General features: G+C 32.9%; 5 protein-coding genes across 7 annotated transcripts; 2 read left to right on the top strand and 3 right to left on the bottom strand.

The window, feature by feature from the left end:
- Nucleotides 1-737: 737 nt before the first annotated feature.
- LOC106708722 (UDP-N-acetylglucosamine transporter) lies at nt 738-4,287 on the top strand. Its single transcript, XM_045677966.1, has 5 exons — nt 738-968; nt 1,148-1,261; nt 1,526-1,740; nt 2,270-2,542; nt 3,808-4,287. The coding sequence occupies exons 1-5, from the start codon at nt 806-808 to the stop codon at nt 4,165-4,167; spliced, it is 1,125 nt and encodes a 374-aa protein (XP_045533922.1). The 5' UTR covers nt 738-805; the 3' UTR covers nt 4,168-4,287.
- Nucleotides 4,288-6,005: 1,718 nt separating this feature from the next.
- On the bottom strand, nt 6,006-7,276 carry LOC106708780 (cytochrome b-c1 complex subunit 8). The gene is made up of 2 exons (XM_014500335.2): nt 7,072-7,276; nt 6,006-6,115 (listed from the first exon to the last, which is right to left on the bottom strand). The coding sequence occupies exons 1-2, from the start codon at nt 7,223-7,225 to the stop codon at nt 6,021-6,023; spliced, it is 249 nt and encodes an 82-aa protein (XP_014355821.1). The 5' UTR covers nt 7,226-7,276; the 3' UTR covers nt 6,006-6,020.
- Nucleotides 7,277-7,589: 313 nt separating this feature from the next.
- LOC106708734 (ethanolamine kinase) lies at nt 7,590-11,825 on the top strand. Its single transcript, XM_014500283.2, has 7 exons — nt 7,590-7,874; nt 7,966-8,102; nt 8,209-8,392; nt 8,773-8,861; nt 9,042-9,268; nt 11,315-11,540; nt 11,753-11,825. Exons 1-7 carry the CDS (start codon nt 7,740-7,742, stop codon nt 11,817-11,819), a joined length of 1,065 nt encoding a protein of 354 aa, XP_014355769.2. The 5' UTR covers nt 7,590-7,739; the 3' UTR covers nt 11,820-11,825.
- Nucleotides 11,826-12,347: 522 nt separating this feature from the next.
- On the bottom strand, nt 12,348-12,997 carry LOC106708582 (cytochrome b-c1 complex subunit 8). Its single transcript, XM_014500120.2, has 2 exons — nt 12,811-12,997; nt 12,348-12,490 (listed from the first exon to the last, which is right to left on the bottom strand). Exons 1-2 carry the CDS (start codon nt 12,962-12,964, stop codon nt 12,348-12,350), a joined length of 297 nt encoding a protein of 98 aa, XP_014355606.1. The 5' UTR covers nt 12,965-12,997.
- A 2,054-nt stretch (nt 12,998-15,051) lies between these two features.
- LOC106708903 (97 kDa heat shock protein) lies at nt 15,052-24,103 on the bottom strand. Of its 3 annotated transcripts, none has more exons than XM_045678154.1 (15): nt 23,785-24,103; nt 23,152-23,392; nt 22,765-22,906; nt 22,351-22,487; nt 22,110-22,264; nt 21,610-21,812; nt 21,100-21,218; nt 20,800-20,946; nt 19,906-20,023; nt 19,407-19,741; nt 18,502-18,615; nt 17,386-17,595; nt 17,134-17,276; nt 16,128-16,296; nt 15,052-15,373 (listed from the first exon to the last, which is right to left on the bottom strand). In XM_045678154.1, the coding sequence occupies exons 1-15, from the start codon at nt 23,898-23,900 to the stop codon at nt 15,212-15,214; spliced, it is 2,511 nt and encodes an 836-aa protein (XP_045534110.1). In that variant the 5' UTR covers nt 23,901-24,103; the 3' UTR covers nt 15,052-15,211. The 3 variants fall into 3 exon arrangements, with proteins under 3 accessions (XP_045534110.1, XP_014355991.2, XP_045534111.1); XM_014500505.2 differs by having other exon boundaries at nt 18,502-18,636; XM_045678155.1 differs by having other exon boundaries at nt 18,502-18,636; nt 19,485-19,741; nt 23,785-24,102.
- Nucleotides 24,104-24,173: the final 70 nt, after the last annotated feature.

Raw genomic sequence — 24,173 nt, forward strand, 5'->3', positions numbered from 1 at the left:
GACAATACAAGGGAATCTTTATATTTCATTAAAATGATGTCTATGTTATGTTGTGAATAGAGTTGAAAAAAAACACGCTTAGATGGTTTGGACGTTTAAATGATAAATGAAAGCAGCAGCAGAGAAACAAAGGATATTTGGCAGTGTTGATCGGGGTCGGGGCCGTCCTATATGGGCTTATACCGTCCAGATTTGAATTGGTTGCGGACGTGAGCTATGTTGTAATTTTGTTCAGCATTCACATTAATGAGCCGTCGCATGTAATCACCATCATACGCATCGTCCTTAAATTTGCAAATAAAACTATATAAATTTATCACACGTTACATTTTTCTGGAATTTAAAAATATAATAATGGCAATATTTACTGGAGCAGCTACCGCTCCTTCATTGGTTGGTCACAATTGGCAAGCAAACCTGTCAATATGACAGACATTGTTAGTTCACATATTTTCCGTTTGCCATGTCAAATGCGAATAGGAAATTAAGATACGTCACTATACTCGTACTGTTTGAAAGTTCAGTGACCAAAGCAACTTCTATTCGTGTTCTCCCTATATGTATTATATTGTTTCTATACGTTCATCTTTTTGTTCTGGCTACGTGGACAACTTTTAAAATTAATCTTAAACGTACTTTTTTTGCAATGTATATTTAAAACATATATAGTTCTCTAAATGTTATTGTTTTGTATAATGTAGTGTTGGCGCAAGTCTATAAATTATAAACCAAAAATATGAAATTTATTGCTCGGTAAACTGTAGTTTTTATTTGCATTTTGGCATATTTAATAATATTAGTTCCTATGAAGTCAATAGAAAAAGACGGACGGGAATTCGAAGAAATAGGCGATACCCAAGTAGATGAAACAGTGGCCCCAGACACACAACTTAATTCTGAAAATATGGACGGAGACGCGAAAAAAACACAAATTTATTCAAGTAATAACAGATTAAGACATGGTAATGGTAAGTTTGACTAGTTTCATTCCTATTTTCTTTTTAAAAATACAACCTAATGAGTAAGGATGCGACCAAAAGTTTTTTCATATCTATATAAAATATGCGCCAAAATGTGCATACTCTTAGTTATTAATTTTCTGCAGCTTTCTAATGCAGTTTTCATTAAAAAATATGTGCATTTACAGCAGGGTACCTCAAATATGTAAGCTTGGTTGTACTCACCATACAGAATGCAGCGCTCGGTCTCAGCATGAGATATGCACGTACAAGGGATGTAGTCATGTTTTCATCAGCAGCAGGTAAGATTGAAAATACCTATAAAAACAAGCGGCAATAACCAACAAATTTAAATATGTAAACTCAAATGGGGCTAATATTTTTCATGTATAATTTGCATATTTGTTGTTTGATATAATGAAGAGTTTTGTCTCAGTACCACATACTGTAACCTTGTGCAATTATATTCAGTGAAATTAATTCCACTTATTGCCTTTTGTTATCTTCCTAATACTTAATTGTCTCATTTACAAGGATAAAGGTTTAATTCCTTGTTTATTTTGCAGCTGTATTCATGGCAGAGATTGTCAAATTATTAATATGCATTTTACTTGTGATGAAAGAATCAGGAAATGTAAAAAAAGGTTTCCATACAATGTATGCAACTGTTGTATTGAACATTAAAGATACATTGCGAGTTTGTGTGCCATCATTTTTATATGTAGTCCAGAATAATTTGCTCTATGTTTCTGCTTCTAATTTGGACGCCGCTACATATCAGGTGAGTTATATATTTAAAATTATTAACTAAGTTGCAGACCATCGACGCTGGAAAGCATAAACGCTGTAACCCTTGAAATCGCGAATACGTTTTTCACACGTTAATAATTTCAACCATTATCAAATGATAATGATTTTATTATAGGTTAGCACAAACTACACAACATTGCTAAATACCGCATGCTTGTAGGCATATCAGCTCACGGGTTATGATTTTTTGGCTCTCCTGTAAAGTTCATACTTTCGGGGTTACAGCGTTTACGCTTTCCAGCGTCGATATATATTTTTTTTGTTTATAAATCTTCAATTCCTTTGCCCGAATTGAAGATTTTACTTTGACTTTTTATTTTATTCAGGATAGTTTTATTTCAATAAATCACCAATTTTAAAATGTAATATGTTTTTTTCAATTGAAGAATAAATAATTTTAACTATTTTGGAAATCCGTGATTCTTTCAATTTTAATGTATGGCGGGAAAATTGTTTTTCTGTGTTCTTATGATGAGAAGTTATTTATTTTTATTGTTTAGGTTACGTACCAGTTGAAGTTACTTACGACAGCATTCTTTGCTGTGATTGTTTTAAAAAGAAAATTGAAAAGATGGCAGTGGTGCGCTCTCGGCTTACTGGCGGGAGGAGTTGCGCTAGTGCAGCTGTCGTCAGCCGCGAAGGAAACAAAAACAACGGCTAATTTGCAAGATCAATCTAAAGTGATTGGGTTTAGCGCAGCTTTAGCGGCCTGCTTTATATCTGGATTTGCTGGAATTTACTTTGAAAAAGTGCTGAAGGAATCTGACATATCTGTAAGTTTCAGTAATAATACGTAATATAAAAAAATATTATCAATTTCTATGTAGTTTAACAAAAAAAAAAGTTTATACCACTGAGAGAATGGGCGCAAATATCTGTTTACCATTTTAATTTTCGCTATACGTGAAATGTTTTGGGTTTCCGGAGTAATTTTAATATGTGTGTGTTGTTAAGGTTTTATCAATATTACATAAAAGTTCTATTTAATACAATTTCAGTGTCTACATAGGAACATAGTATGATAAAAAAATATGTTTTTGGATATCAGTATACTGATGTCATACATATACATAGATTATCATAAATAAATACATAATACATATAGTTATGGTAAAGTTGGATTATGTTACTTGTATAACATTAAATTTATATTTTATTTATCTGCACATAGAACATGCTAAAACTAATTACAATTCAAGGCTAACGGCAGAACTAATCAGTTGGGTAACGGACATTCTTTTGTTACGAAATTATTACCTAAAATCATTAGAATGCATTTGTATTAATAATTAGTTATGTTATGATAATAGACGAAACATTTCGCATTTTGATTTTATCAATTTTATCAATATCACAATCATGACGCATGCCGTGATTGTATCATTCGTTTGTTTTAGTAAATTAAATCTTGCACATATTATAAACTAGCTTTTACCCGCAACTCCGTCCGCGCGAAATAAAAAAATAGAAAACGGGGTAAAAATTATCCTATGTCCGTTTCCTGGTTCTAAGCTACCTGCCCACCAATTTTCAGTCAAATCGATTAAGCCGTTCTTGAGTTATAAATAGTGTAACTAACACGACTTTCTTTTATATATATAGATAGATGAGAAAGTTCGATGGATGAATGTTTGTCTGAATGTATCTCCGTAACGACTCAACGCATTTTGATGAAATTTGACACTAATGTAGAACATAGTCTGGAAGGATACTTATTAGCTTATTACGTTTTTTTAATTCCGCGCAGACGGAGGCGCTGGCAACAGCTAGTATTTAATATTTGTAATATATAAATCACCATCATGGTTTTCTACCGTATTTAAAGTCATTTAAATGTTGCTTAAACAGTCGCTAAGTGTAGATTTTTTGTACTAAATTTACATTAAGGGACTTCCTTAGTTTCCACGTAACGAATCTTAGGCAATAAGTCTGTCACATAACATTTATTTGGGAGGAATCTGCAATTCTCACTATTTATACCATTAATATTTGTTTAATTATATTTCTATCCAAATTGTAAGTTTTATTTTTATTTCAGGTTTGGATGCGAAATGTGCAGCTAAGTTTATTATCGTTGCCGTTTGCTGCAATCACATATCTCATAAAAGATCCTGCGAAGGATTTATTGAAAGGATTCGATGGTTTCGTTTGGTATTTAGTTGTATTGCAAGCGGCCGGCGGTTTGATTGTGGCCGTTGTGGTCAAATATGCCGATAACATATTGAAGGGTTTCGCAACATCCGTCGCTATTGTCATATCATGTGTTGCCTCGATGTATATATTCGACTTCCATTTGACTGTACAATTCGCTTTAGGCACAGTATTGGTAATAGGCTCCATATTTTTGTATGGATATGTTCCTAAAAAGAAAGAACCTCGTACATCTTTGAGTGTATGACATTATTTTTATACCGAGTTCGTATTATTTTATCGATATATTTGTAAATATAGTATTGCCAGCTAGTACTAAATTGTACTTAATTTCCGTCGGTTTTTTTTTAATTAATTAGATTGACTATGTAACGGTTGCAGCTGCGCTAGTTTCGAGTACAATATTAATAGAAGCAATTGTATAGAGGAAGAGTGAAGAAAATACCTACAAGTATGATTGGAACAGAACATCTTGTAATTCTAGTATATTCAAATCCAACAAAAAGACATCTGCCAATATCATTAAAATATTGGGAGTATTAATGATATTATTTTTACAACGAAGTTTATAAGGTACTGATATATTTTAAAAATATTTGTGTTTTATTTTGATTGTGAATAAAATCGACTTTTTATATATTTTTTTAATAATTAGACTAGAAACATTGCCTTTATTTTTCTATAAGTAATAATTTAAAATAAATGTTTATATACAGTATTGGACACATTTTATTTCTTCTGGTTATTGTATTACTTATGATTGAAGTTGTGGCACGAATTGGCGATTTTTTTTGTTAAATATGTTTTTATTACCTTCATTTTACAATACATAGGTGAACGGAGGTTTTGTGTAAACTATAGTGATGACCATGGCGGTCTCAATTGATGAGACCGTTAGCCTTTCAGATAAAGTAGGTCATGGCTTATTACCTATTTGTTTGGATTATGGTTACCACGTCATTGCAAACCGACATTGAATTTAAAAGCTTTATGTACATCCGTAAATGTCATTGCCGAATCATTTGTACACGTTGTAATATTTTATTTATTCAAATCAAAAATATAAGATTGACAAAATATTAATATACAATCGATTGTCGAAACCCAGTATCAGTAGCTTACTTGGTCTTACGTAAAATGTTTTTTGTGGAATATTCTCCCTACAAGGTATTTGTGTGCCAAAAATATTAAATCCCTAAACCAAAAAATACATGAGTAAAATTTTGAGAAGAATCTTGACTATTTCATCATTGATAGGAAAATAAACTTACAAGCAGACCTTATAAGTAGCTCCATGTATGTTTTTAAGAATTAAGTTTCATTATTGAAAACTTAAATACAAATGAGGGTTAATATTTTTATTTAAAAACGCCTTTTACATTTGTGATAGCAAATTTTCCAAAGAACAAAAGGCAATCTTTTTAATGAAACTGAGTGTTGACTGCTACGACATATAAGTTTTAAGTCAGTAATTATTGGTAAAAGTAGATTCTTACCTTAGGTTCCATTGCTGATACAGCTTTACAAAAATCACATTTGACATTCTGCTCGAAAAATCGACATGACAGTGCGTTTCTGAGTTTTACTGAAAAAGACGCCCGCTCCCATTAACAAAATGCATTCGCTCCGAAGCTTTAAAAACGAATAGAATTGATACATGTCTTATAGGAAGTTATTGTCAGTTCTATACATTTTTTAAGTTCGTTATGGAATCGATTCAGTGCGAATGTACTTTGTCTAGGGGGCAGGCCCCTAGATAAAGTGGACCTCATAGATATGTATACTTCCAAGCATACTCCTAATAGAATATCGCAATTTGAGGCACAACAGTGAAGGCGATGTCCAAAGTGATAAAGATGAATAAACTCGCAAAACAATCGAGCACTTTCCTCTTGAGCCCAGCAATGTGTGTAAAGCAGTTCACTTGGCACAAATAGATTTTACACAAATTCATTAAGTCTATGGAAGGTTAAAAAAACACTAATAACTTAAAAAAATTTAATTATAACAAACATTAAACAAAAACCACATTTTATCTCTATTTATAATTGTTTATTTAATAATACATTCTACAGACAATAATTTAAATGAGCATAAAATTTATTCATCATTTTCATAATCAGCAGGGTTCTTGCGTGTGCGTCTGTGATGTTCCCTGTCAACTCCTTCGTAAACTAGATAGCCTATAATGAAAGCTGTAAAAGCAACAATTAATTATTTTAACTCTTCAAGACTTCAATGATGATCATGTTCTTTTACTGAGATTTTACATTTCCTAATAATAATCATACTAATATTATAAATGTTTAGATGGATGGATCAATGTTTGTTTGAAGGTATCTCTAGAATGTCTCAATGGATCTTGATGAAATTTGTCACAGATGTAGAACATAGTCTGGAAGAACATATAGGCTACTTATAAAGTTTTTTTTTTAAATTCCGTGCGGTCAGAGTCGCGGTCGACAGGTAGTAGCCATATATAATCTATTTTCTTTTTTTAATTTAATTTTTGTTAGTCTTATACAGGAATATTTTTATGAAAAAGAATCTTAAATGTCAATGTCATTACATAATTGTCAATATAATAATATATAATAATTAATATTTATGTTTTGTGGAAAGTATTTTTAAGTGTTTATTACAGCAAAATCTTTGGATTACTTCCTATGTAAGGTAATCATAATCATTAACATATAATTTATCAAAGAAAACTGATGTGTATAAAGCTGTGTAGAGTTGATTATCATTTTCAACCCCGGACATTAAACAGCTACCAACTTATTTAAAATATGTTAAGTTACTCCTTTGACTGAGTAGGTGGAGTATTTTATGCAAATTGTACAGAAGGGTCAAAATTAAGGTGTTTGACAAGTATAGTAATGTTAGTCTACCTTTGAAAATAATAGCCACTGCTTGGAAATTGAATTGAATTGAAAATAATGTTTCTTTGATGTTCTAAAAATTATCTGATGACTACTACTTCTGACAGTTACTTTGTTATGAGCTTACGCAGACTTATCATTCTGTTATTCTTATAGGGGTACATGGAAATATGTATAGTAACTGTTGTGAAGCTTGTTAACTTATACAATTATGTAAGTTTTACAAAAATGTTAACGTTCAATATACTCATATAATTAAAGTAACTTACGTGGAGCAACTCGAAACACATTTTCACGAAATCTGCGGAAAATGTTCGGCAATCCGTTGGATATAGCACCAGCATAAGCGCGCTGTTCATGTGGTGATAATTTGTATGAAATCAATCCTCTGATTTTAGCTAATTCACCGAAATGCTTTCCCATTTTTACTTAATTTAGGATAACTTCGAACCAAGTTTTCTCCTATGTATTATATAAGGACTATAAGGAAAGGTGAAGTCAAAGACTATAAAAATTAAAAATATGGAGTCCAGGAGTAAGCTAGGTAGAATATTATAAAAGGTAGAATTAATTGGTAGCTTATTGCGGTTATGTGATGGACTTAAAAAAACAACAGAATGATTTTCTGAATCAAAAAAACTTAAGGGTTTTTGAATATTTCTGTTTATTAGTTTGGTATCAAAGCTTTTTTTTTTTTTAGTTTTTAAACTTTTTCCTGATTCTACCAACGTCTGTCAATGATTTGTCATATGTCAGTCAAAAGACAGCTGTCATCTGTCAAAAAATTGCGATTAATAAATTGACATGTAGACGTGATAAAGAATTATTTAAAGAAGAGATGTTTTATAAGGTATCTCAGTTTTCTTCAATAGTGTATGATAACAGTCGTGTTTAAAATAAATGTAAGGTAGAGTTAGGTGGTTGTAATCATATAAAGATGTCGTTGGCTTGTTTAGCAGCAGGGGATACATTTATACCAGTAGAGATAGAAGAGGGCGATATCCATACTGGAATTTTTAAAGTTCTTGAAAAAATTAGACCGGATTGGCCCTCGGAGAGAATTACATTTAAGGTACAAAATAATATTCAATTGGTAAAATGTGAAACCATGTGTGTGTGTGGTGAATTCTACTAATTTTCATTCATAATATATTGTTTCGCAGCTTTTCACTGATGGTATTACAAATAAACTTGTGGCGTGTAACTTGAGCAAGAATATTAGTGAAAGTGATGATATTGTGCTCGTTCGAATTTATGGAAATAAAACGGACTTACTTATAGACAGAACTGCTGAAATAAGGTATGTTAAAATGTTATAATAATATAATTTAATAATTTATTAATATACATTTATTTTATTTTACATAAGCATTTTGATTTTCTTTTAAAAGATGTGCTTATTTCAGAAATATCACTACACTTAATGTACTTGGTTTGGCACCAAAAATATATGGTGTGTTTAAGAATGGTCTTGCCTATGAATACTTTCCTGGGGTAACTCTCAATACTGACACAGTGGTTGATTCAAAAATTTCTACAATGGTGGCACAACAGATGGCAAAAATGCATAAAGTGGAACTTGGAAAAGAAGTAAGAACATCAACAGTATTAAACTAACTGTGACAATTTTTCTTCTACTGCTTTTTACTATTAACATCTGTTAAAATCACTACCCATATTTATAAAACACCCATCTAGTGAGATCTCATAAGAGATCTGATTTTTTTTGATTGGATGGGTTGAAATGTTAAAAATATATGAAATAAGAAATTTTGTAAGCTCCCTTTGTGACAAAGTTGGTTGACCTTTAATAGTATTATTACCAAAGAGTTGGTTACAGCAAGATTAGATTTTTCAACATCCAACTTTGATAACATTAATCCTATTCATGATACTTCTATACATTAAAGGATTACAATTTTATGGAGGTGATTATATTTGCTAATTATTTTTTTTCTTTTTTGTGGTAGATTACAAAAGAACCTATGATATGGGATAAAATTGAACAATTCCTCTGTTTAATACCTGAAACATTTACAAAAGAAGAGAAACAAATAAGGTAATGGGATAAAAAACATGACATTTGCAAATTATGATTTAAAATATGAATCATTGAATGGATAAAATGTATTTATTTTTAATTTTTTTGTTACATTATCCATGTTAATTTAATTTAATTTTTTTTATGAATTTGGTAATTTCAAAAGTATTAATATAGACATTTTATCCACTGTTGTAGATTTGCAAATAGTTTTGGATCAGTAACAAGACTAAGGATAGAGTTTGAACGGCTTAAATCACAATTAATCAAAACTGAGAGCCCACTCGTGTTTGCTCACAATGATTTGCTTCTAGGAAACGTGATCTACAATGAGTCCAAAGGGACGGTCTCATTCATTGACTATGAATATGCTGCCTATAACTACCAGGCTTATGATATAGCAAATCACTTCAATGAATATGTGGGTGAGTACATAACTTGTAACATTTAATACATAACAATCTATCTATATATATAAAAGAAAGTTGTGTTAGTTAAACCATTTATAACTCAAGAACGGCTGAATCGATTTGACTGAAAATTGGTGGGCAGGTAGCTTAGAACCAGGAAACGGACATAGGATAATTTTTACCCCGTTTTCAATTTTTTTTTTATTCCGCGCGGACGGAGTCGCGGGTAAAAGCTAGTTATTTTATAAATATCTCTCTGTCAATTCATTATGTAGTACATACATTTTAAGTCAACCAGTTTTAATTGGGCTTATGAAGATAACAAGCTACTAGAGTATCTAAAGTTCAACAACTTGTGATATCTATAGTATACATAATGTATTATGATAACATACATCTTAGTTTAGTAATAAACACACATATAATAGGAAATAGAAAATGTAAATAACAATTATATCTACATCTTATTTTATAGTTGATGTACAAACATATCTTAAGCACTTAACTTTGATAACTAACTTGATATTTTCTAATACAAGCCTGTGGTTTGTTTAAATATCTGCAAAGAGATAGTAAGAAGGATTTGCACATGCTAACATTGTGTATGATGATTCTGTGTATAGTTAATTTTGACTATTGCATACATATGAGAACTCTTATAATTAGAATAATATTGTTAAGGTTTTTATCTTAATTTTTAATACAGTCAAACCCGGGAAAGCAGGAGTCCAAGAGACAGCAATATTTTTCTTGTTCCTGAGTTTGTTGTTTGTGGTGGTTGTCCGTTGGGACTGAACAATGCTTATAGAGGTTTTTTGTTTAACCTGGTTCGACTGTATTTGTAAAGATCAGTTTTGATACGTCATGTGAGCAGTCATGAGTTTATCTAATTTATTCTGATGGCTATACTTATTAAATTTCCGGTTGTTAATTATAACTTTTCAAATCAAAATAGTATCATTCCCTGTATGTGGCTGGCTTCAATTGGTGTATTGTACATCAATAAAATGTATGTTCTCTTAATGTAAAGTTCTACTGAGACACATTTTCGATTACATATTGTAATGTCTCTCATCATCATAAAAAAACAGAGATAATAATAATAACTTTGCACAGGTTTGACTGTGAAAACTTATACCCGGTTTATATTATTACATTATTTCAGTCCAATCGATCGAAATCGCTGTTGGATTACAACTGTAAAAATGTAAACGCACATTGGAACCTACACAGTTTTCGGTTGTAATTCAGCGTTATGGTTACTTTTAAACGGCATATTAGTAGCTCATAATATTTAATAATAGGCGTAAACAGAGACTGTAATTTTTACCGCAATTAGGTGTTTGTTGTACATACTTTGTATAAACTAAAAAAGATTTTTAGTAATGAACTAAGTCTAAAATTCGTTATGTATTGTTAGTGATATAGATACATGATATAGGAAAAATTTCATATCGTGTACATGACAACTTTAGTCCAAGTAAATTGTAACAGCGACATTAAATTGATAAGAAAAAAGGTAAATACTTTATAATAGTCCACTTCACATCTGTTACATAAGTGCTACGCGCACAACAAAATGTTAGATTGTTATGCACGTTTATTCGTTAGTCAGATCTTAGTGGCTTGGTGAATTTCATGATCTAATAATAAAATTAACTAAAAAAAAATATACAGGAAAAGAGGTGTGCAACGGAAGACTAACGTAATCTGCGTTGTTCCGTCGTGTACGTCTTTTCCGGATTTTTTACTTCTGACGATGTGTTAAATTTCATGTTTTTTGGTTGAGACGAATGTCCCTATTACCAGACTTCTACGAACTCGATTTACTTCGGTAATGAATATTTATTTCACATAATACATACGAATTACTAGATAAATTAAATAGCATTCTTGTTCATGTTAAAAATGCCCAAATATAAACGTACGATGACCTTCTTTATCTTTTACCGTTAACCCTCAATAACTTTTATCTTTCAGTAATACATTCTTGTATTAAACCTAATTAAATAATAGTCGAAGATATATATAAAAATAAATAAATAAACAACGTTTTTACAGGTTTGTCTATAGATGACATAGATTACAAGCGATATCCAGACAAAGAGTTCCAAATGTTTTGGATTCGTACATACTTGTGTGAATATTGCGGTGAGAAGCCCACTGAGGAGGAGGTGGAGAAAGTGTACAAGGAGGTGCAGCGACTGTCGCTCGCCTCGCACTACATGTGGGGCATCTGGTCGCTTGTACAATATGAACTCTCAGATATTGACTTTGATTTTGGAAGGTAATAATTTTATATAATTTAGTTTTGTATGGATAGTTTAGTTACTTTTTTATCATGTCCGTTATACACGTTAGCGGAAGCTTGCGGAAGGCGAGGTGCGCGCTAAAGTACGTCAGTTTTTTGTGAATAAAAGAATGGGAAATAATTTGGAGAAGTTATGAACACGTCCGTCTGTAATGTTTTATATATATTTTTTTAAATTATGTTAACAGGTATGCAGAAATACGGCTGAACAGATACTTTGAGCAAAAGGATAAAATTTTAAGAGAATTTATATAAAAAACAATTATTTAGTTCTATGATATATACGATTGTATATACGAATCTTGAGTATATTTTTAAGTTATTGTACATGATATTATAATATATTCCATATAAATAAGGAATTGTTTACCCATGAAAATCAATAATAAATGAAAATTAGTACAAATACAGCTGTTTTAATTCTTTATATACCTTTTTAATTTGTCAGTTAAATGAAATTCTCATCTTTTGTTAAGGAAAACTTCAAGAACATTCACCTCGACCTCGTGTTAAAATCCGAATATTGCGTTCAATGCACGTGAAATAAGCATTCGCTTAAAATTATTCTTCTCGTTTATTGTTATTCTGTGTATGAGCCAAGACTAAGTCACATGCGGTGATTTGTATTTAAAAAATGTACCACGTGTATGACTCTTGAGTTCAGTTTTAATTGTATATCGTAAGGTTTATTTACAATTTATGGACTACCCAGGTGAAAGAATGAAAAATGTTTTTTTTATATCTAATAAATTATATCATGGATAACATTTTTGTAGCGAATTGTTAGCATTTAGTAACAGGTGGCGGAGGCGGCGGCGGCGGCGGGTTGGGGTTCACCTCGTCGATGTAATCTTTTGGATTTTTGCGTTTCGACCGCCGATGTAAATCGTCTACGTAGAAATATATGAATGTGCCCAAAGCAAACGCTGAAAAATAATTACTTCTATTATTAACTTATAATTAACTACCTGTCGCCAGCGACTCCGTCCGTGCAGGATTAAAAAAGACGTAATAAGTACTACGTGTTCTTCCAGACTATTATCTACATCTATGCCAAATTTCATCGAGATCCGTTGAGCCGTTCTGGAGATATCTTCAAATAAACATCCATCCATCTAAACATTCGCATTTATAACATTAGTAAGATTGTCTACTTACAAGTATATTATTCAAAAGACGAGACAGAACAATTAAAACATAACAAAAAACAGATGCATCATTCAGAATCTGCATTAAGTTCACTTACGTGGCATCCAAAATGGTAAGGTCATCAAAGTCCTCGGGACAAAGTTGGGTAGTCCTTTAGTTAATGCTCCAGCGTACGCTCTTTGTTCATAAGGTGATAGTCGAAAATAAAGTATTCCTCTTATAAAAGCCAAATTTCCAAATTGCTTACCCATATTTTCAAAAAATATCTATTATTCTATTTGTAACAACGATTGACACTTTATAACTATTTATATGTCAAATTTGAACATAACATAACAAAGTTATAAACAACCAGCATCGTAAATTAAAATTTTCAAAAAATTCACAAACTCTTTTCAAATTTATAAAGAGGTTAATAAACAAATAAAACTCCTTTTATTTTTGTTAAATCATTCATTTACTAAGCTTTTATAACATTAAAAATGCACAATTAACATTTGTATGGGTGAACCATTTCTTTTTAAATGTACAAGTAGGCCAAAGGAACTTAAGAGCATTACATAAAGTAAAAAAAAAATGGAATAATACCGCTCATTGGAACTTCATACATTGTGGGAGATATTTTAACTAAGTGATTTTAAGCACATTACTTATTAATTTGTTATATGTGTAGCATAAATTAAGGGTTAATTTTCACTCGGGTTAAGTTAACGGGAGTTAATAAACCCTACATTGAATCTATAAATCTAAAATCTCTAAAATGTTCAATTCACAAGTAAAAGCTAGTAACGAAAAATTCTATGGATACTGATTTATTTTTTGCTATCGTGAAAATTCAAAACCTATTAATTATGTCATATTAAGATAAAGAAAGGCCCTTCAAATATTTTAAAATTTAATTGCTTTTGGACACAAAAGTTAAAAGTGAAACATTTATATTACATTTTAGAAAATCTCATAATTATTTTTATCCAAGGCTTTTAATTATTACCTAGAATAATGAGATTAATATAGCAACAATAACAAGAGATGATAAACGAATAATTTAAAATCACGTAAAAAACAATGTATTTTTAAAAAAGGGGCCAATCTATGCATTTTAATCTTAAATCATTTACAAATGTAGGAATGAAAATTAAATGTTCTATGAGCTACATATTGTATTAAAAAAAACCAGAAAACACAGAAAATCCAATCGTGTATTGCAGTGTACGAGACATTGAATATGCCATAACTATATTTTATATAATAAGCATAGTAAATAATTTCGTTACATTTCATTACATCACATCTAACTACGAGCGCAGATACCCTTCGTTATAACATTTATAAGAACTTAACTTATTCCCCGATAAGCATACTTCGAAGGATACGTCGCATTGCATCGATAAACGTTCAATAATTCACTATAATAATAATAAAAAAAAATGAATTAACTAAAAAAAACGTACCGGACCGTACGGTTCACGATATACATAATACAGTACATAATGTAAATATATTAAATAATAACCAAAAAGAAACAGTTCTAATACAACACAGAGCGATTTATAATTTTAGTACATCACGTGGTTGAAAACCGCACTCGTGACGTCACAACTCGTGACGTCACAACCGTGACGTCACAACTCGTGACGTCACAACTCGTGACATCACAACTCGGCAATTACACGTGACATTTGACAAACCAGTTGTCCGCTTATAATAAATATTCGTTAATTTTACCAATCAAATACTTGCTGTTGACGGACACCTTCGATGTTGACAACGGAACTAAGACAAGTTAATCTTTCATCAAATAATTAGCAATAGCTAAACATACTCCATTTCTGTTATACTCATTATCATATACATTCCTCTCTCTCGCACCGCATAAGCTGATAATCCTTATGTTAACTTCATTGATGAAGTATTATTTTAAATTATTAGTTGTTTTATGTTCGTAAACATCGTACATCCGCCATACAATGTTCTGAGACAGTGCAATTGATACATAAGACTAAATAATAAGCTAAATGCATGTAACAAGCAATTTTAAGTACGTCAATCGTTCCTTAATGTTATTACTGAGACGAATTTTTGTCTACAAATGTGAGTATATTGAAAATGTTTTGTAATTTTGGTAAATCGACATTTTTTATCACAAAAAGTTCTTGTTTTAATGATAATTAACTCGTTGAATTAAAATTTACCATCTTTTCGCTACTTGTTAAAGTATGGAAAGTGTCCCTAGTAGTTAAGAATCACAAAACTAATACAATTGGTACAAGTTACGGATAAGTGTTAAATAAATAATAATATTAGACATATCGAGACACAAAAAAAAACTCAAGTTGGCCCACTTGGCAAATTAATAAAAATTAATAGTTTCATCGTCAATATGATAAAACGAGCTATTTATATAGTTTTAAAAACATAAATGTGAATTATTTAGTCTTATGTTTAGGTGTGTATGTAATGTGAGTGTACGTATGGGGTGGTGGGGGGGAGGGGGATGTCTACTCGACATCCATCTGCTCGTGTGATTGTGGTGGTGCTTGAGGCGGGGCCTGCTGCTGGCCATCGGGCTGGGCGTCACCTGGCGCAGCGCTCGCCGGTGGCGGAGTCTTCTCTTTAGGCTTCGGCTTGTTCAAGATCGGGTTGACGATGCTCTCGAATGACTGCAAATGTTTCACGATATAAATTTATAGAAAACAGGCTCCAATTACTTTAACAGAAATTTTCATATTAGCCTACGTCCAGCAGTGGCTTCATGTAAGCCAGATATAATCAATCTTATTTCTTTTATCGCCCCTACCTTTGAAAATCAATTTTTTTCAGCGCCCTCCATTTTTTATACACTCCTAATTTCTGGTGCAATGGTAATTAATGTAAAATAGCTCTAATTTTTTCACTTTCATCGATCGTATTCCTTTATCAGAAACAGCTTTATCAGAAACTTGTTACAACTTGATTGCGTACGTTGTGTGGGCTATCCTATGAAATCTAAAGTATGTTAAGAAATGTTAAGTATTTTAAGTTTTTATTTTTTTTATTTATTTATTTATTTCGTGTAACATTGGGTAACACATATTGGAACATTAATTTTTTCACATACATACAACATACATTAATTTTAGGAAAAATATTACACCCACATAAATACTAAGAGACTAATAATGAAGATAGTCTGTCACCGGTCTTGTGGACGTGTTTTTATAACATCATACAGGGTAGAAATATAAACTAATTATTCGTTATTGTGTAGTAGGTGGATTTTAATTTTAGTGAAATTTAAAATACTATATAAAGTAAATTAAAAATTATACATCGCTTCCCTAACCCACATCAACGCCCCCCATTTTTTCTGGGCTCGTTATCTCCCATATTAAGAAACACTGATGTAAAGTGTGAGGTCGTGTAAGAGTATGTCACCTGTCGCTCCTGGCGGATCTGGTGCGTGGTGTGAGGAGGTGCCTGGTGGCGAGGAGTGTGTGCCAGCGCCTGCCGCGCGCTCTCCACCCAGCTCAGCGCGTTCTTGCTCGCCTCCATCACCTTCTGGATGTCAGCCTCGCTCAAGTGCGCATACTTCGCGTCACCGGCCCTAAAAAAATATAATCATTCAAAACATTAAAGTTTTATCAAATGCATACCAGAAACGTGTGGTTAAAAGTTTTTTATACACAGAAATGTAGAATGTAGTTGATAATTTTATGTGGTTTTTCATTAGTTTTTAATAAACTATGACTTGTGTACATAACTAGAACTGATTTACCATTTATAAAATTGAATTGTTTTAAACTAAAATTACGTAAGTCAATATTATACTTTTTTCTAAATTGCTCGGTAATCAAACCTTCACATTTGAACTGTAAGATACTTAACCATTCCACAAATGTAAGGCGGTGTGAATATTTAATTCATTAGCTTCATGACATGACATATGGCATGTGATATCGATCAAATATCATTGACCTACATAACTCAACCTACAAACCTAACGTTACTATGGAGATAACACAAGTACACACATCGACATACTACACACAGCCAACTGATTATGTAATTTATCTTACTAATATATGTAATTTACGAACTAGATTAAATTTCACAAAAATTTAGTAAACGTACTTTTTAAAGCGAAATATTTAACAAAACTTCTTTAAATTATAAAACATTGTTATGTAACATATGCTACTAGCAATATACTTATTTGTACGCAAAATCAAAAGTAATTTCTCTTTTAATCATGGAATGCTTCTTTCCGAAGCTTTACTTTCAATGAATTCAAACGGGCTATGGCCATTCTCATAATTGATCCTAACTTTGAAGTAACAAAAAAAAATAAAAGCTTAGTTTCTACTACTATCTACATGCAACCAAGAGTTCCGGGAAGCCCTAATGACAAGAATTTGTGGATATGTTTGTTTGATTGACTTACTTGAACTGATCGACAGCCTTATTGGTGAGCTGTATGGAGAGGGCGAAGTCGTCGAGGGCGCCGGGGCGAAGCTCGAACTCCAGTCGCCGCTGTTTAATGGGCTCACCCTCCGTTCGCAGCTCAGATAACTTGTCGCTGTACACCTATATAACAAACAAGCTAATTAATTTAAAAAAAAAAACTTAAATTAATTCATAAACTATATTGAGTTAATTTAAATGAAGACTACTGATGGGGAATAAGGATACCGACCTGTCTGTTCTGATCCTCGCCTTCATCATAGAGCCACTGTTCGAGGGCGTCAAGGTGAGCGACAAGACGATGGCGCTGCTCCTCCGCCACGAAGTCGTGCAGAGTTTCGCCAGCGCCCAGCTTGCCGCGCAGCTCGTACACGTACTCCTCCAGCGCATTGCGAGCATCCGCGCGCTCCTTCTCCTGACGATCCTGCGCCTGCATCTTACCCTACACAATAAACATGCAAATATTGTTAATGTTCCATCCATTCAGCCTCGTAACGCCCACTGCTGGGCATAGGCCTCCCCCAAAGATCGCCACAATGATCGGTCCTGTGCAACCCTCATCCAGGATACTCCCGCAACCTTGACCAGATCATCGGTACAACTTGCGGGAGGTCTGCCCATGTTAATGTTAAAACATCATTATTTTTAAACTACTACTGAGGAACTTGGGATAAAAATATCGCTATTACAGACTCTGGACAAAAAATTGTTTGAGACGATTTTTCTTTCATCGTAAAACAAAAACTATTTGCTAGTAGAATGAATAATTCTTCCAATTTGAATAGCATTACAGTTGAATCTTGTTAATTCAAACCTGAATTTAATTTAAGTTATAACAAGTTCCCTACAAAATCTCTTTACATTACGAATTAAATCAATACATTTTTATACACTTGGTAACTCGAACGAAAAAATAATTTCTATATAACAAAACGACGCCTTAATTCACACTTACAGACGCTTAACACTCGACAATTCAAAGTTGCAGAGAGAAAGTGGCGGAAAGATTGTTAATACATTTTGCGACAAGTTCAAACTTGTATCAACATACACAAGCCTTTGTTTTTGTTGATTAGTTTGACTATTTGATGCATACTTCTCAGGAATGGGTTTGTTAATAAATATTAATTGATCAACACTTAATAATTCGAAGTTTTATTTATTTTCTCTAACAAATTTCGAACCATTTGATATTTCAAAAACTCGATAATTCGTATTATTTTAAGAGTCCCTCGAATTTCCAATTAACGAGAGTCGACTGTATTTTGAATAAGAGCATTACATCTTTCCAATACATTGAATTGAATAAAATGGCGTAATTTTTTTAAAAGTTATGATAAATCATTACCTCTTGTTCCATGTACGCGTTGACGTCCTGCTGCGAGAAGCCGTGCGTGCGAGCGTCAATGGGCAGCTCGATAGTCTTCACCAGCACCTTCTTAGACTTGTCTTTAGACTTATCCTTTTTATCATCATTACCTTCCTGTAAGCATACGCACAAGTTCATAACTCTTACATTTATCATATCCCCACCACCGTCACAGCTTGGAACTTACAATTAAATCACAATACTTTTTTTTAACAAAATAAACTAATTTAGCTATAGATTTCCAAGCAATGCGATGACCCATTTGCACCTAAATAACACAACAAGCAGAAAAACCAATTTGCATCATAAAAATTTATTACTATTAGAGGAAGTAGGAAAAACAATATCAGGGGTATAACAAAACATGCGTGGACACAGAGTAACTCCGCTGTAAACTTCAAACAAAAATAAGTATCTTCAAAAGGAATTAAAAGCCTTATGAGAACACTGTGCAAATGGGGCCTCAAGAGAGGGTGGGGAAAGAGAAACAAAGGTGATGTTTGTTGCCTTCTACTAACACACATGAATATACTATTATGAATTTATTTTGAATAAAATAAATCAAAACATAATGAAACGGTTGAAATCACTAAACAACCTAAAAGTAATCAATTCATGCAAATATATGATTTAAATTATCTGAATGTGTAAACAAATTCAATTTTTATAATGGAATGTACTGAAAAGAAAACCTAGAATGTGTTCATTAAACATTGTTCAACAATATAAACAAATATTTAACTTTAATGATAAATTGTGTATGAAGATGTATGTATGTGTATATGTATTGGGCGGCGAGACGGAGGGGAGGATGGATTGGGGGGGGGATGTCGGGTCGGCAACAAACATCACGAACACTGGACAAACGCTCTACCAGCACATACCCCGCTGAACCACTGGCCTACTCTCTGTGTCCACGATTGTTTTTCCTGCGGCTCGCCCTTCATGTTATCTTCTCTCACCTCTTGGTTGTCGGGGCCGTTTTGCTGTTGCTCTTGTGACGCTCCGTTAGTGTCCATTGGTGCTTCCTGATCTCTGTTCTCCTTCTCGTTAACGTTCTCCATGTCTACGTTATCCGTCTGAGAGGAGTCCGGCTTCTTCTCGACAAGCGAGGCGGACGCGACGGTCACAATGCCGTGGATGTTCACGCGCACTTTCAGTTTCACTTTCTGCGACTCGCCCTCAGCGGTCGGTTGAACATCTCGAATATTCCATTGCCCTACATTAAATAATTATTTACTAGACTGGACAGACACCATCATCAAAATAGACAAACTCCAATGATTATAGCCTTACTTTGCACCGATCATGTCATAGACCTATACAAATAATACACTAGACTAATTTAAAATACAAAGTAAATGTTATTATAAATAAACTTACCAATGAAATTATCCGGATAGGGAACTTGATCAGAATAATAGGCGCTGACTGAGAATGGTTCCTTCCTGTAGAAAGTCAACATCTTTGAAAATGGAGCGGCATGGAAAGCTGGGAACACCTGAAATTAAATAACACACATTGCACATCAAAGTAGTATTAGTTACAAAATGAAAATCTTGATCTGTAAAACATTTTATACTTCCAGATGAACAAGTTATCAGTACATTGAGGAGCAGAAGGTTAGCGTGGTTTGGTCATGTTATGCGGAGGGATGATATTCATATAAACAGTGTAGATCCCGTAGTAGTATTTTACAGTGGTAGATCCCGCAACAAAAATATTTGTTGGGTGCACGAATGGGCCGGGTCGACCGGTGAAATACCACGACCACACAGAAGACAGGCGTGAAATGGAAGCTATTCCGCGTTTCGTCTGATGAATGTGGTACCAGAGGCCTAATTTTAGTCCTTTATCCCTTCCCACCCTTTTCTTATTAGAGAATGATGGGAAGGGAGAGTGGATTTGGCGGAAGAGGGGACGCATAGGAAGGAGAAATATCCTCTTTCTGTGCGTCCCCTTCTCCGTTGATTAATGGTAGGCAATGCATCTGCATTTGCGGATGTCTATGGGCAATGGTCGCCTCGCTGTTGCGGCAAATCCAGGTAGCTGTTTGCTCGTTTTCCTCCTTTTGATATAAAAAAAAAGTAATGAGATTGAATGTAGATGGCTATAAAGGTAGAGGAAGACCAAAGAAAGTATGGATAGATTGTGTGAAAGAGGATATGCGTAAGAAGTTGGTAAATTCAAATATGACAGTTAATAGAGATGTATGGAGGAGTAGTACGTCCTGTGCCGATCCTCCATAGGCACAAGGGCAGGTTGATGATGAGTTACCTCCATATCACCGTCCTCGCCTCTGGCTGCGTCCCAGGCAAGACGTACAGCGTAGGGCTGGACATCAGACACGCTGAACTCTCGCACACGTACTGCAGGGCTCAGCATGGCGCACTGCAGAGCCGCGCCACGAGCCACAGACTCGTCCTGCAGACAACATATAACAATACAGGCCAACTTGCCATCTCAAAATATTCAACAGTGTTTTTGCGTTTTTCCAGTGGTAATCCAGCACTGGATCGCTGGACTTGAAGAATCTAAACTGGGTATTATGTTACTTATGAATAGTATTTATGTTACCTGATTAAGAGTAGTTGAGGCGTTTTTTCCAAACACTTGCTCAATTAAACTCTTGACAGCGGGAATCCTAGTCGACCCTCCAACAACCTCTACTGCATTGATATCTTCTGGTCTCAGTTCTACAAAGTATTAAGAAATAAGGTACATTAATAAAATCCGATAAAATAATTTTTAAATAAAACTCAAAATTTACCTTTTTGCATTCACAAAAAATACAGACAAAATGAGACCCACTTCGATTTTCAAGTCAGTTAAAAATTCAGTGGCAAAATGTACATAAAACATTTAACATTATTACATAATACATATATTTCAAAATATACATTAATTGTATTGTTATTTTGGTGTGTAACTAACATTTAATAAGCTAGATTTCAACAACATAATAGCTGTTTAAACAATTAAGCTACAGTATTGAAATGGCCTTGAGATATGCTGGTAAATTTTTTTTGTACAATTTGATTAACTTGAAAATAATTCTTATTATATAGAAAAATGATGAATACATACTAGCATTATGTAAAATAGCCCTCAGAGTCCTTTCTACTCTTGTGAAAGTCTCACTGCAAAGTTGTTCCATAGTGGACCGTTGCATTTCTCCTGATACATCACGCTCCTCCATGAAACATTCAATATTGAGTGGCAAGCGAGTGCTATTGGCTGACATCTGTTTCTTAATTTTCTCAACTTCTTGCAATAGACGTAGGAAAGCCCTGAAAATACATACTTTGAGAACTGTGCAAATTATATACATTTCAAAAACTATATACACATAATATTGATAATCGAAATGCTGAAAATTCTGATTAGAAGTTAACAACTTTCTAAATAACTTAATTCAAATGGTTCTCAAGGGAAATTATAAGCATACAAATAAAATTTAATCTGTGGTTTGGTATGACGTCATCAAATTCCTGACCACAAAGGAAATACACAATTACATGTTATATTTTTATCATGTAAAAAATAAATTAAAATCCATCTACAAGAATATTAAAGGGATAGCAAACCTTTGATTTTTTTTAGGATCGAGTTTAAACCGTGTCAAAAAGTCTTGACAGAAATATTCTGCTAAAGCCATGTCTATGTCTCGTCCACCACAATAGGGATCCGTAGCAGTGGCCAGTACTCGAAGTTTGCCTTTGTTGAATGCACATGCTGCCACCTACAGTTAATAAATAAAAACAATTAAAATTGTGGCAAAATTATAAAATTGATGGTTTTAAGCAAATATATTTAAATAGTACAAACCTGAAGTGAGCTATATCCAAAATCAACAAAAACAACATTTCGTGGCTTCTCTTCTGGAGCTGGTAGGTCTTGTTTGTAAATACCATATGTTAGAGCAGTTGCAGTTGTTTCGTTCATTAGACGTAACACATTTAAACCTAAAATTTAATCATATTGTCTTAAAATTTTAATTAAAAAAAATCGAAAAATATTTTTAAACATTTCCCTAACTTAATTATTAAATAAGGATGTTAGATGAAAACATATGCATAAAATATTGTAAGTACAGTGTAACATCCAGAATAACTATTATGATAAATAAAATTCTTGGCAACTAAGGTGTTGAAAATTAAAGTCCAGAATAAATCAACATATGTAATTTTTGCCTGATAAATGATAAATTTTGTCAATAAAGGTTATATTTTATTTGTTTACCAGCTATTCCAGCAGCATCTAATAAAGCCATTCTTTCAGCATTGGTATAATAGCTTGGTACCGAAATGACACAGTCGTTGATCTGTGTCTGTAAGGCAGTTGCTGCTATGTCCTTCAACTTTGTAAATAGCATTGCTGTAATCTGAAATAGTTTTTGATTTTGGTTATGTAAGAAAAATAACACTTATATATAAAATATGCACATTTTGGTAAGTGGTTCTGTATTTTGTATCCTTACAAGTGCTCTTAGCAACCTAGAATTGTCAAGGTCTCACATGTCAATTGGACATAACCTAATATGAACTAAGTTTAACCAAATGCATGTTCATGATTTTCTGTACTTATTAACGATAAATGATTGCTTTTTTTATACAGTAACATTCATACCTGTTCTGGACTGAAAACATTGTCTTCCCCTAGATAATTAACTCTAATGCCAATCCCACCATCTCCCCTTTGCTCAACTTTGAATGGGAAATGTTTTAACTCTTTTTGTACATGGGGGTCTGAGAATTTTCGACCCAAGAGTCTCTTGAAACCGAAAACTGTGTTCTTCATATTTGTCACCATTTGGTTTTTTGCGGCTACTCCTAATATCCGATTTTTCGGTGAGAAGGCGACACATGATCTGAAATTGGTTTGAATCGATTTGTATAACAGAATACCTTTATTTTAAAGTATAAGCTTACCGTTAAAGTAGATTTTGTTCGTAAGTTAAATTATTCCATCATAAAAAAGCTTAGTCATTGTAATGTATTCATTTGAATTTTCACTACGATAATTGACAGATAACTTAAGGGTTTGATTAATTTATAAAATTAGATTGAATATGCTTTAATATATTAAAAGAACTTCTTATTTAATTATAATAATGTCAAGTATTATTTCCAGAACTGACAACTAACTAAAAGAAATGTTATGTCAGAAAAATAACCAAAAATATGAAAATGTGATGTATAACTCTTAAACCATAAGATTACTATTTAAGGTAAAAAAAGGTTCGGAAAAAATATTACTCACGGTGTACCCCGGAGACTGTAATCGTTGGCTATTGTCTCAATGCCACCTGCTTTTGCTACCGCAATATAACAGGATTCGTTGCCGAAATCAATACCTATTACGGACATTGCAGCCATTATTTAACACAAATTGCAATTGTAAGGAGGGATTTTTTGTTTCTCACTAATAATCAGTTCACACAAACACGTTGCCTTCAGATGACAATCAGTCAATCAATCGCAAAAAGAACGCCGGTTAAATCGCAAGCAAGACTGTTTAACAGACAATGTATAACAAACCAATACCACTACAGACACTTATTCAATTCAATGTTCAATGTATTTCATCTACCCGTTACGCGAATTTTCTAGAAGCACAGATAAAAAAGTACTTAAATTATTTAGAAACAC

Source organism: Papilio machaon, chromosome 5, assembly GCF_912999745.1.
Source record: "Papilio machaon chromosome 5, ilPapMach1.1, whole genome shotgun sequence".
Classification (NCBI taxonomy): Eukaryota; Metazoa; Arthropoda; class Insecta; order Lepidoptera; family Papilionidae; genus Papilio; species Papilio machaon.

Coding starts and splice junctions, on each gene's coding strand:
- LOC106708722 (XM_045677966.1), top strand. CDS start 806: ATGAAGTCAATAGAAAAAGACGGACGGGAATTCGAAGAAATAGGCGAT. Junction 1,262..1,525: donor CATGTTTTCATCAGCAGCAG/GTAAGATTGAAA, acceptor TTTATTTTGCAG/CTGTATTCATGGCAGAGATT. Junction 2,543..3,807: donor TGAAGGAATCTGACATATCT/GTAAGTTTCAGT, acceptor TTTTTATTTCAG/GTTTGGATGCGAAATGTGCA.
- LOC106708780 (XM_014500335.2), bottom strand. CDS start 7,225: ATGGGAAAGCATTTCGGTGAATTAGCTAAAATCAGAGGATTGATTTCA. Junction 6,116..7,071: donor TGTGTTTCGAGTTGCTCCAC/GTAAGTTACTTT, acceptor TTGCTTTTACAG/CTTTCATTATAGGCTATCTA.
- LOC106708734 (XM_014500283.2), top strand. CDS start 7,740: ATGTCGTTGGCTTGTTTAGCAGCAGGGGATACATTTATACCAGTAGAG. Junction 8,103..8,208: donor GACAGAACTGCTGAAATAAG/GTATGTTAAAAT, acceptor TGCTTATTTCAG/AAATATCACTACACTTAATG. Junction 8,393..8,772: donor AAGTGGAACTTGGAAAAGAA/GTAAGAACATCA, acceptor TTTTTGTGGTAG/ATTACAAAAGAACCTATGAT.
- LOC106708582 (XM_014500120.2), bottom strand. CDS start 12,964: ATGGGTAAGCAATTTGGAAATTTGGCTTTTATAAGAGGAATACTTTAT. Junction 12,491..12,810: donor CTTACCATTTTGGATGCCAC/GTAAGTGAACTT, acceptor ATTATTTTTCAG/CGTTTGCTTTGGGCACATTC.
- LOC106708903 (XM_014500505.2), bottom strand. CDS start 23,900: ATGGCTGCAATGTCCGTAATAGGTATTGATTTCGGCAACGAATCCTGT. Junction 22,907..23,151: donor ATGTTTTCAGTCCAGAACAG/GTATGAATGTTA, acceptor AAACTATTTCAG/ATTACAGCAATGCTATTTAC. Junction 20,947..21,099: donor CCTCAACTACTCTTAATCAG/GTAACATAAATA, acceptor TGTTGTCTGCAG/GACGAGTCTGTGGCTCGTGG.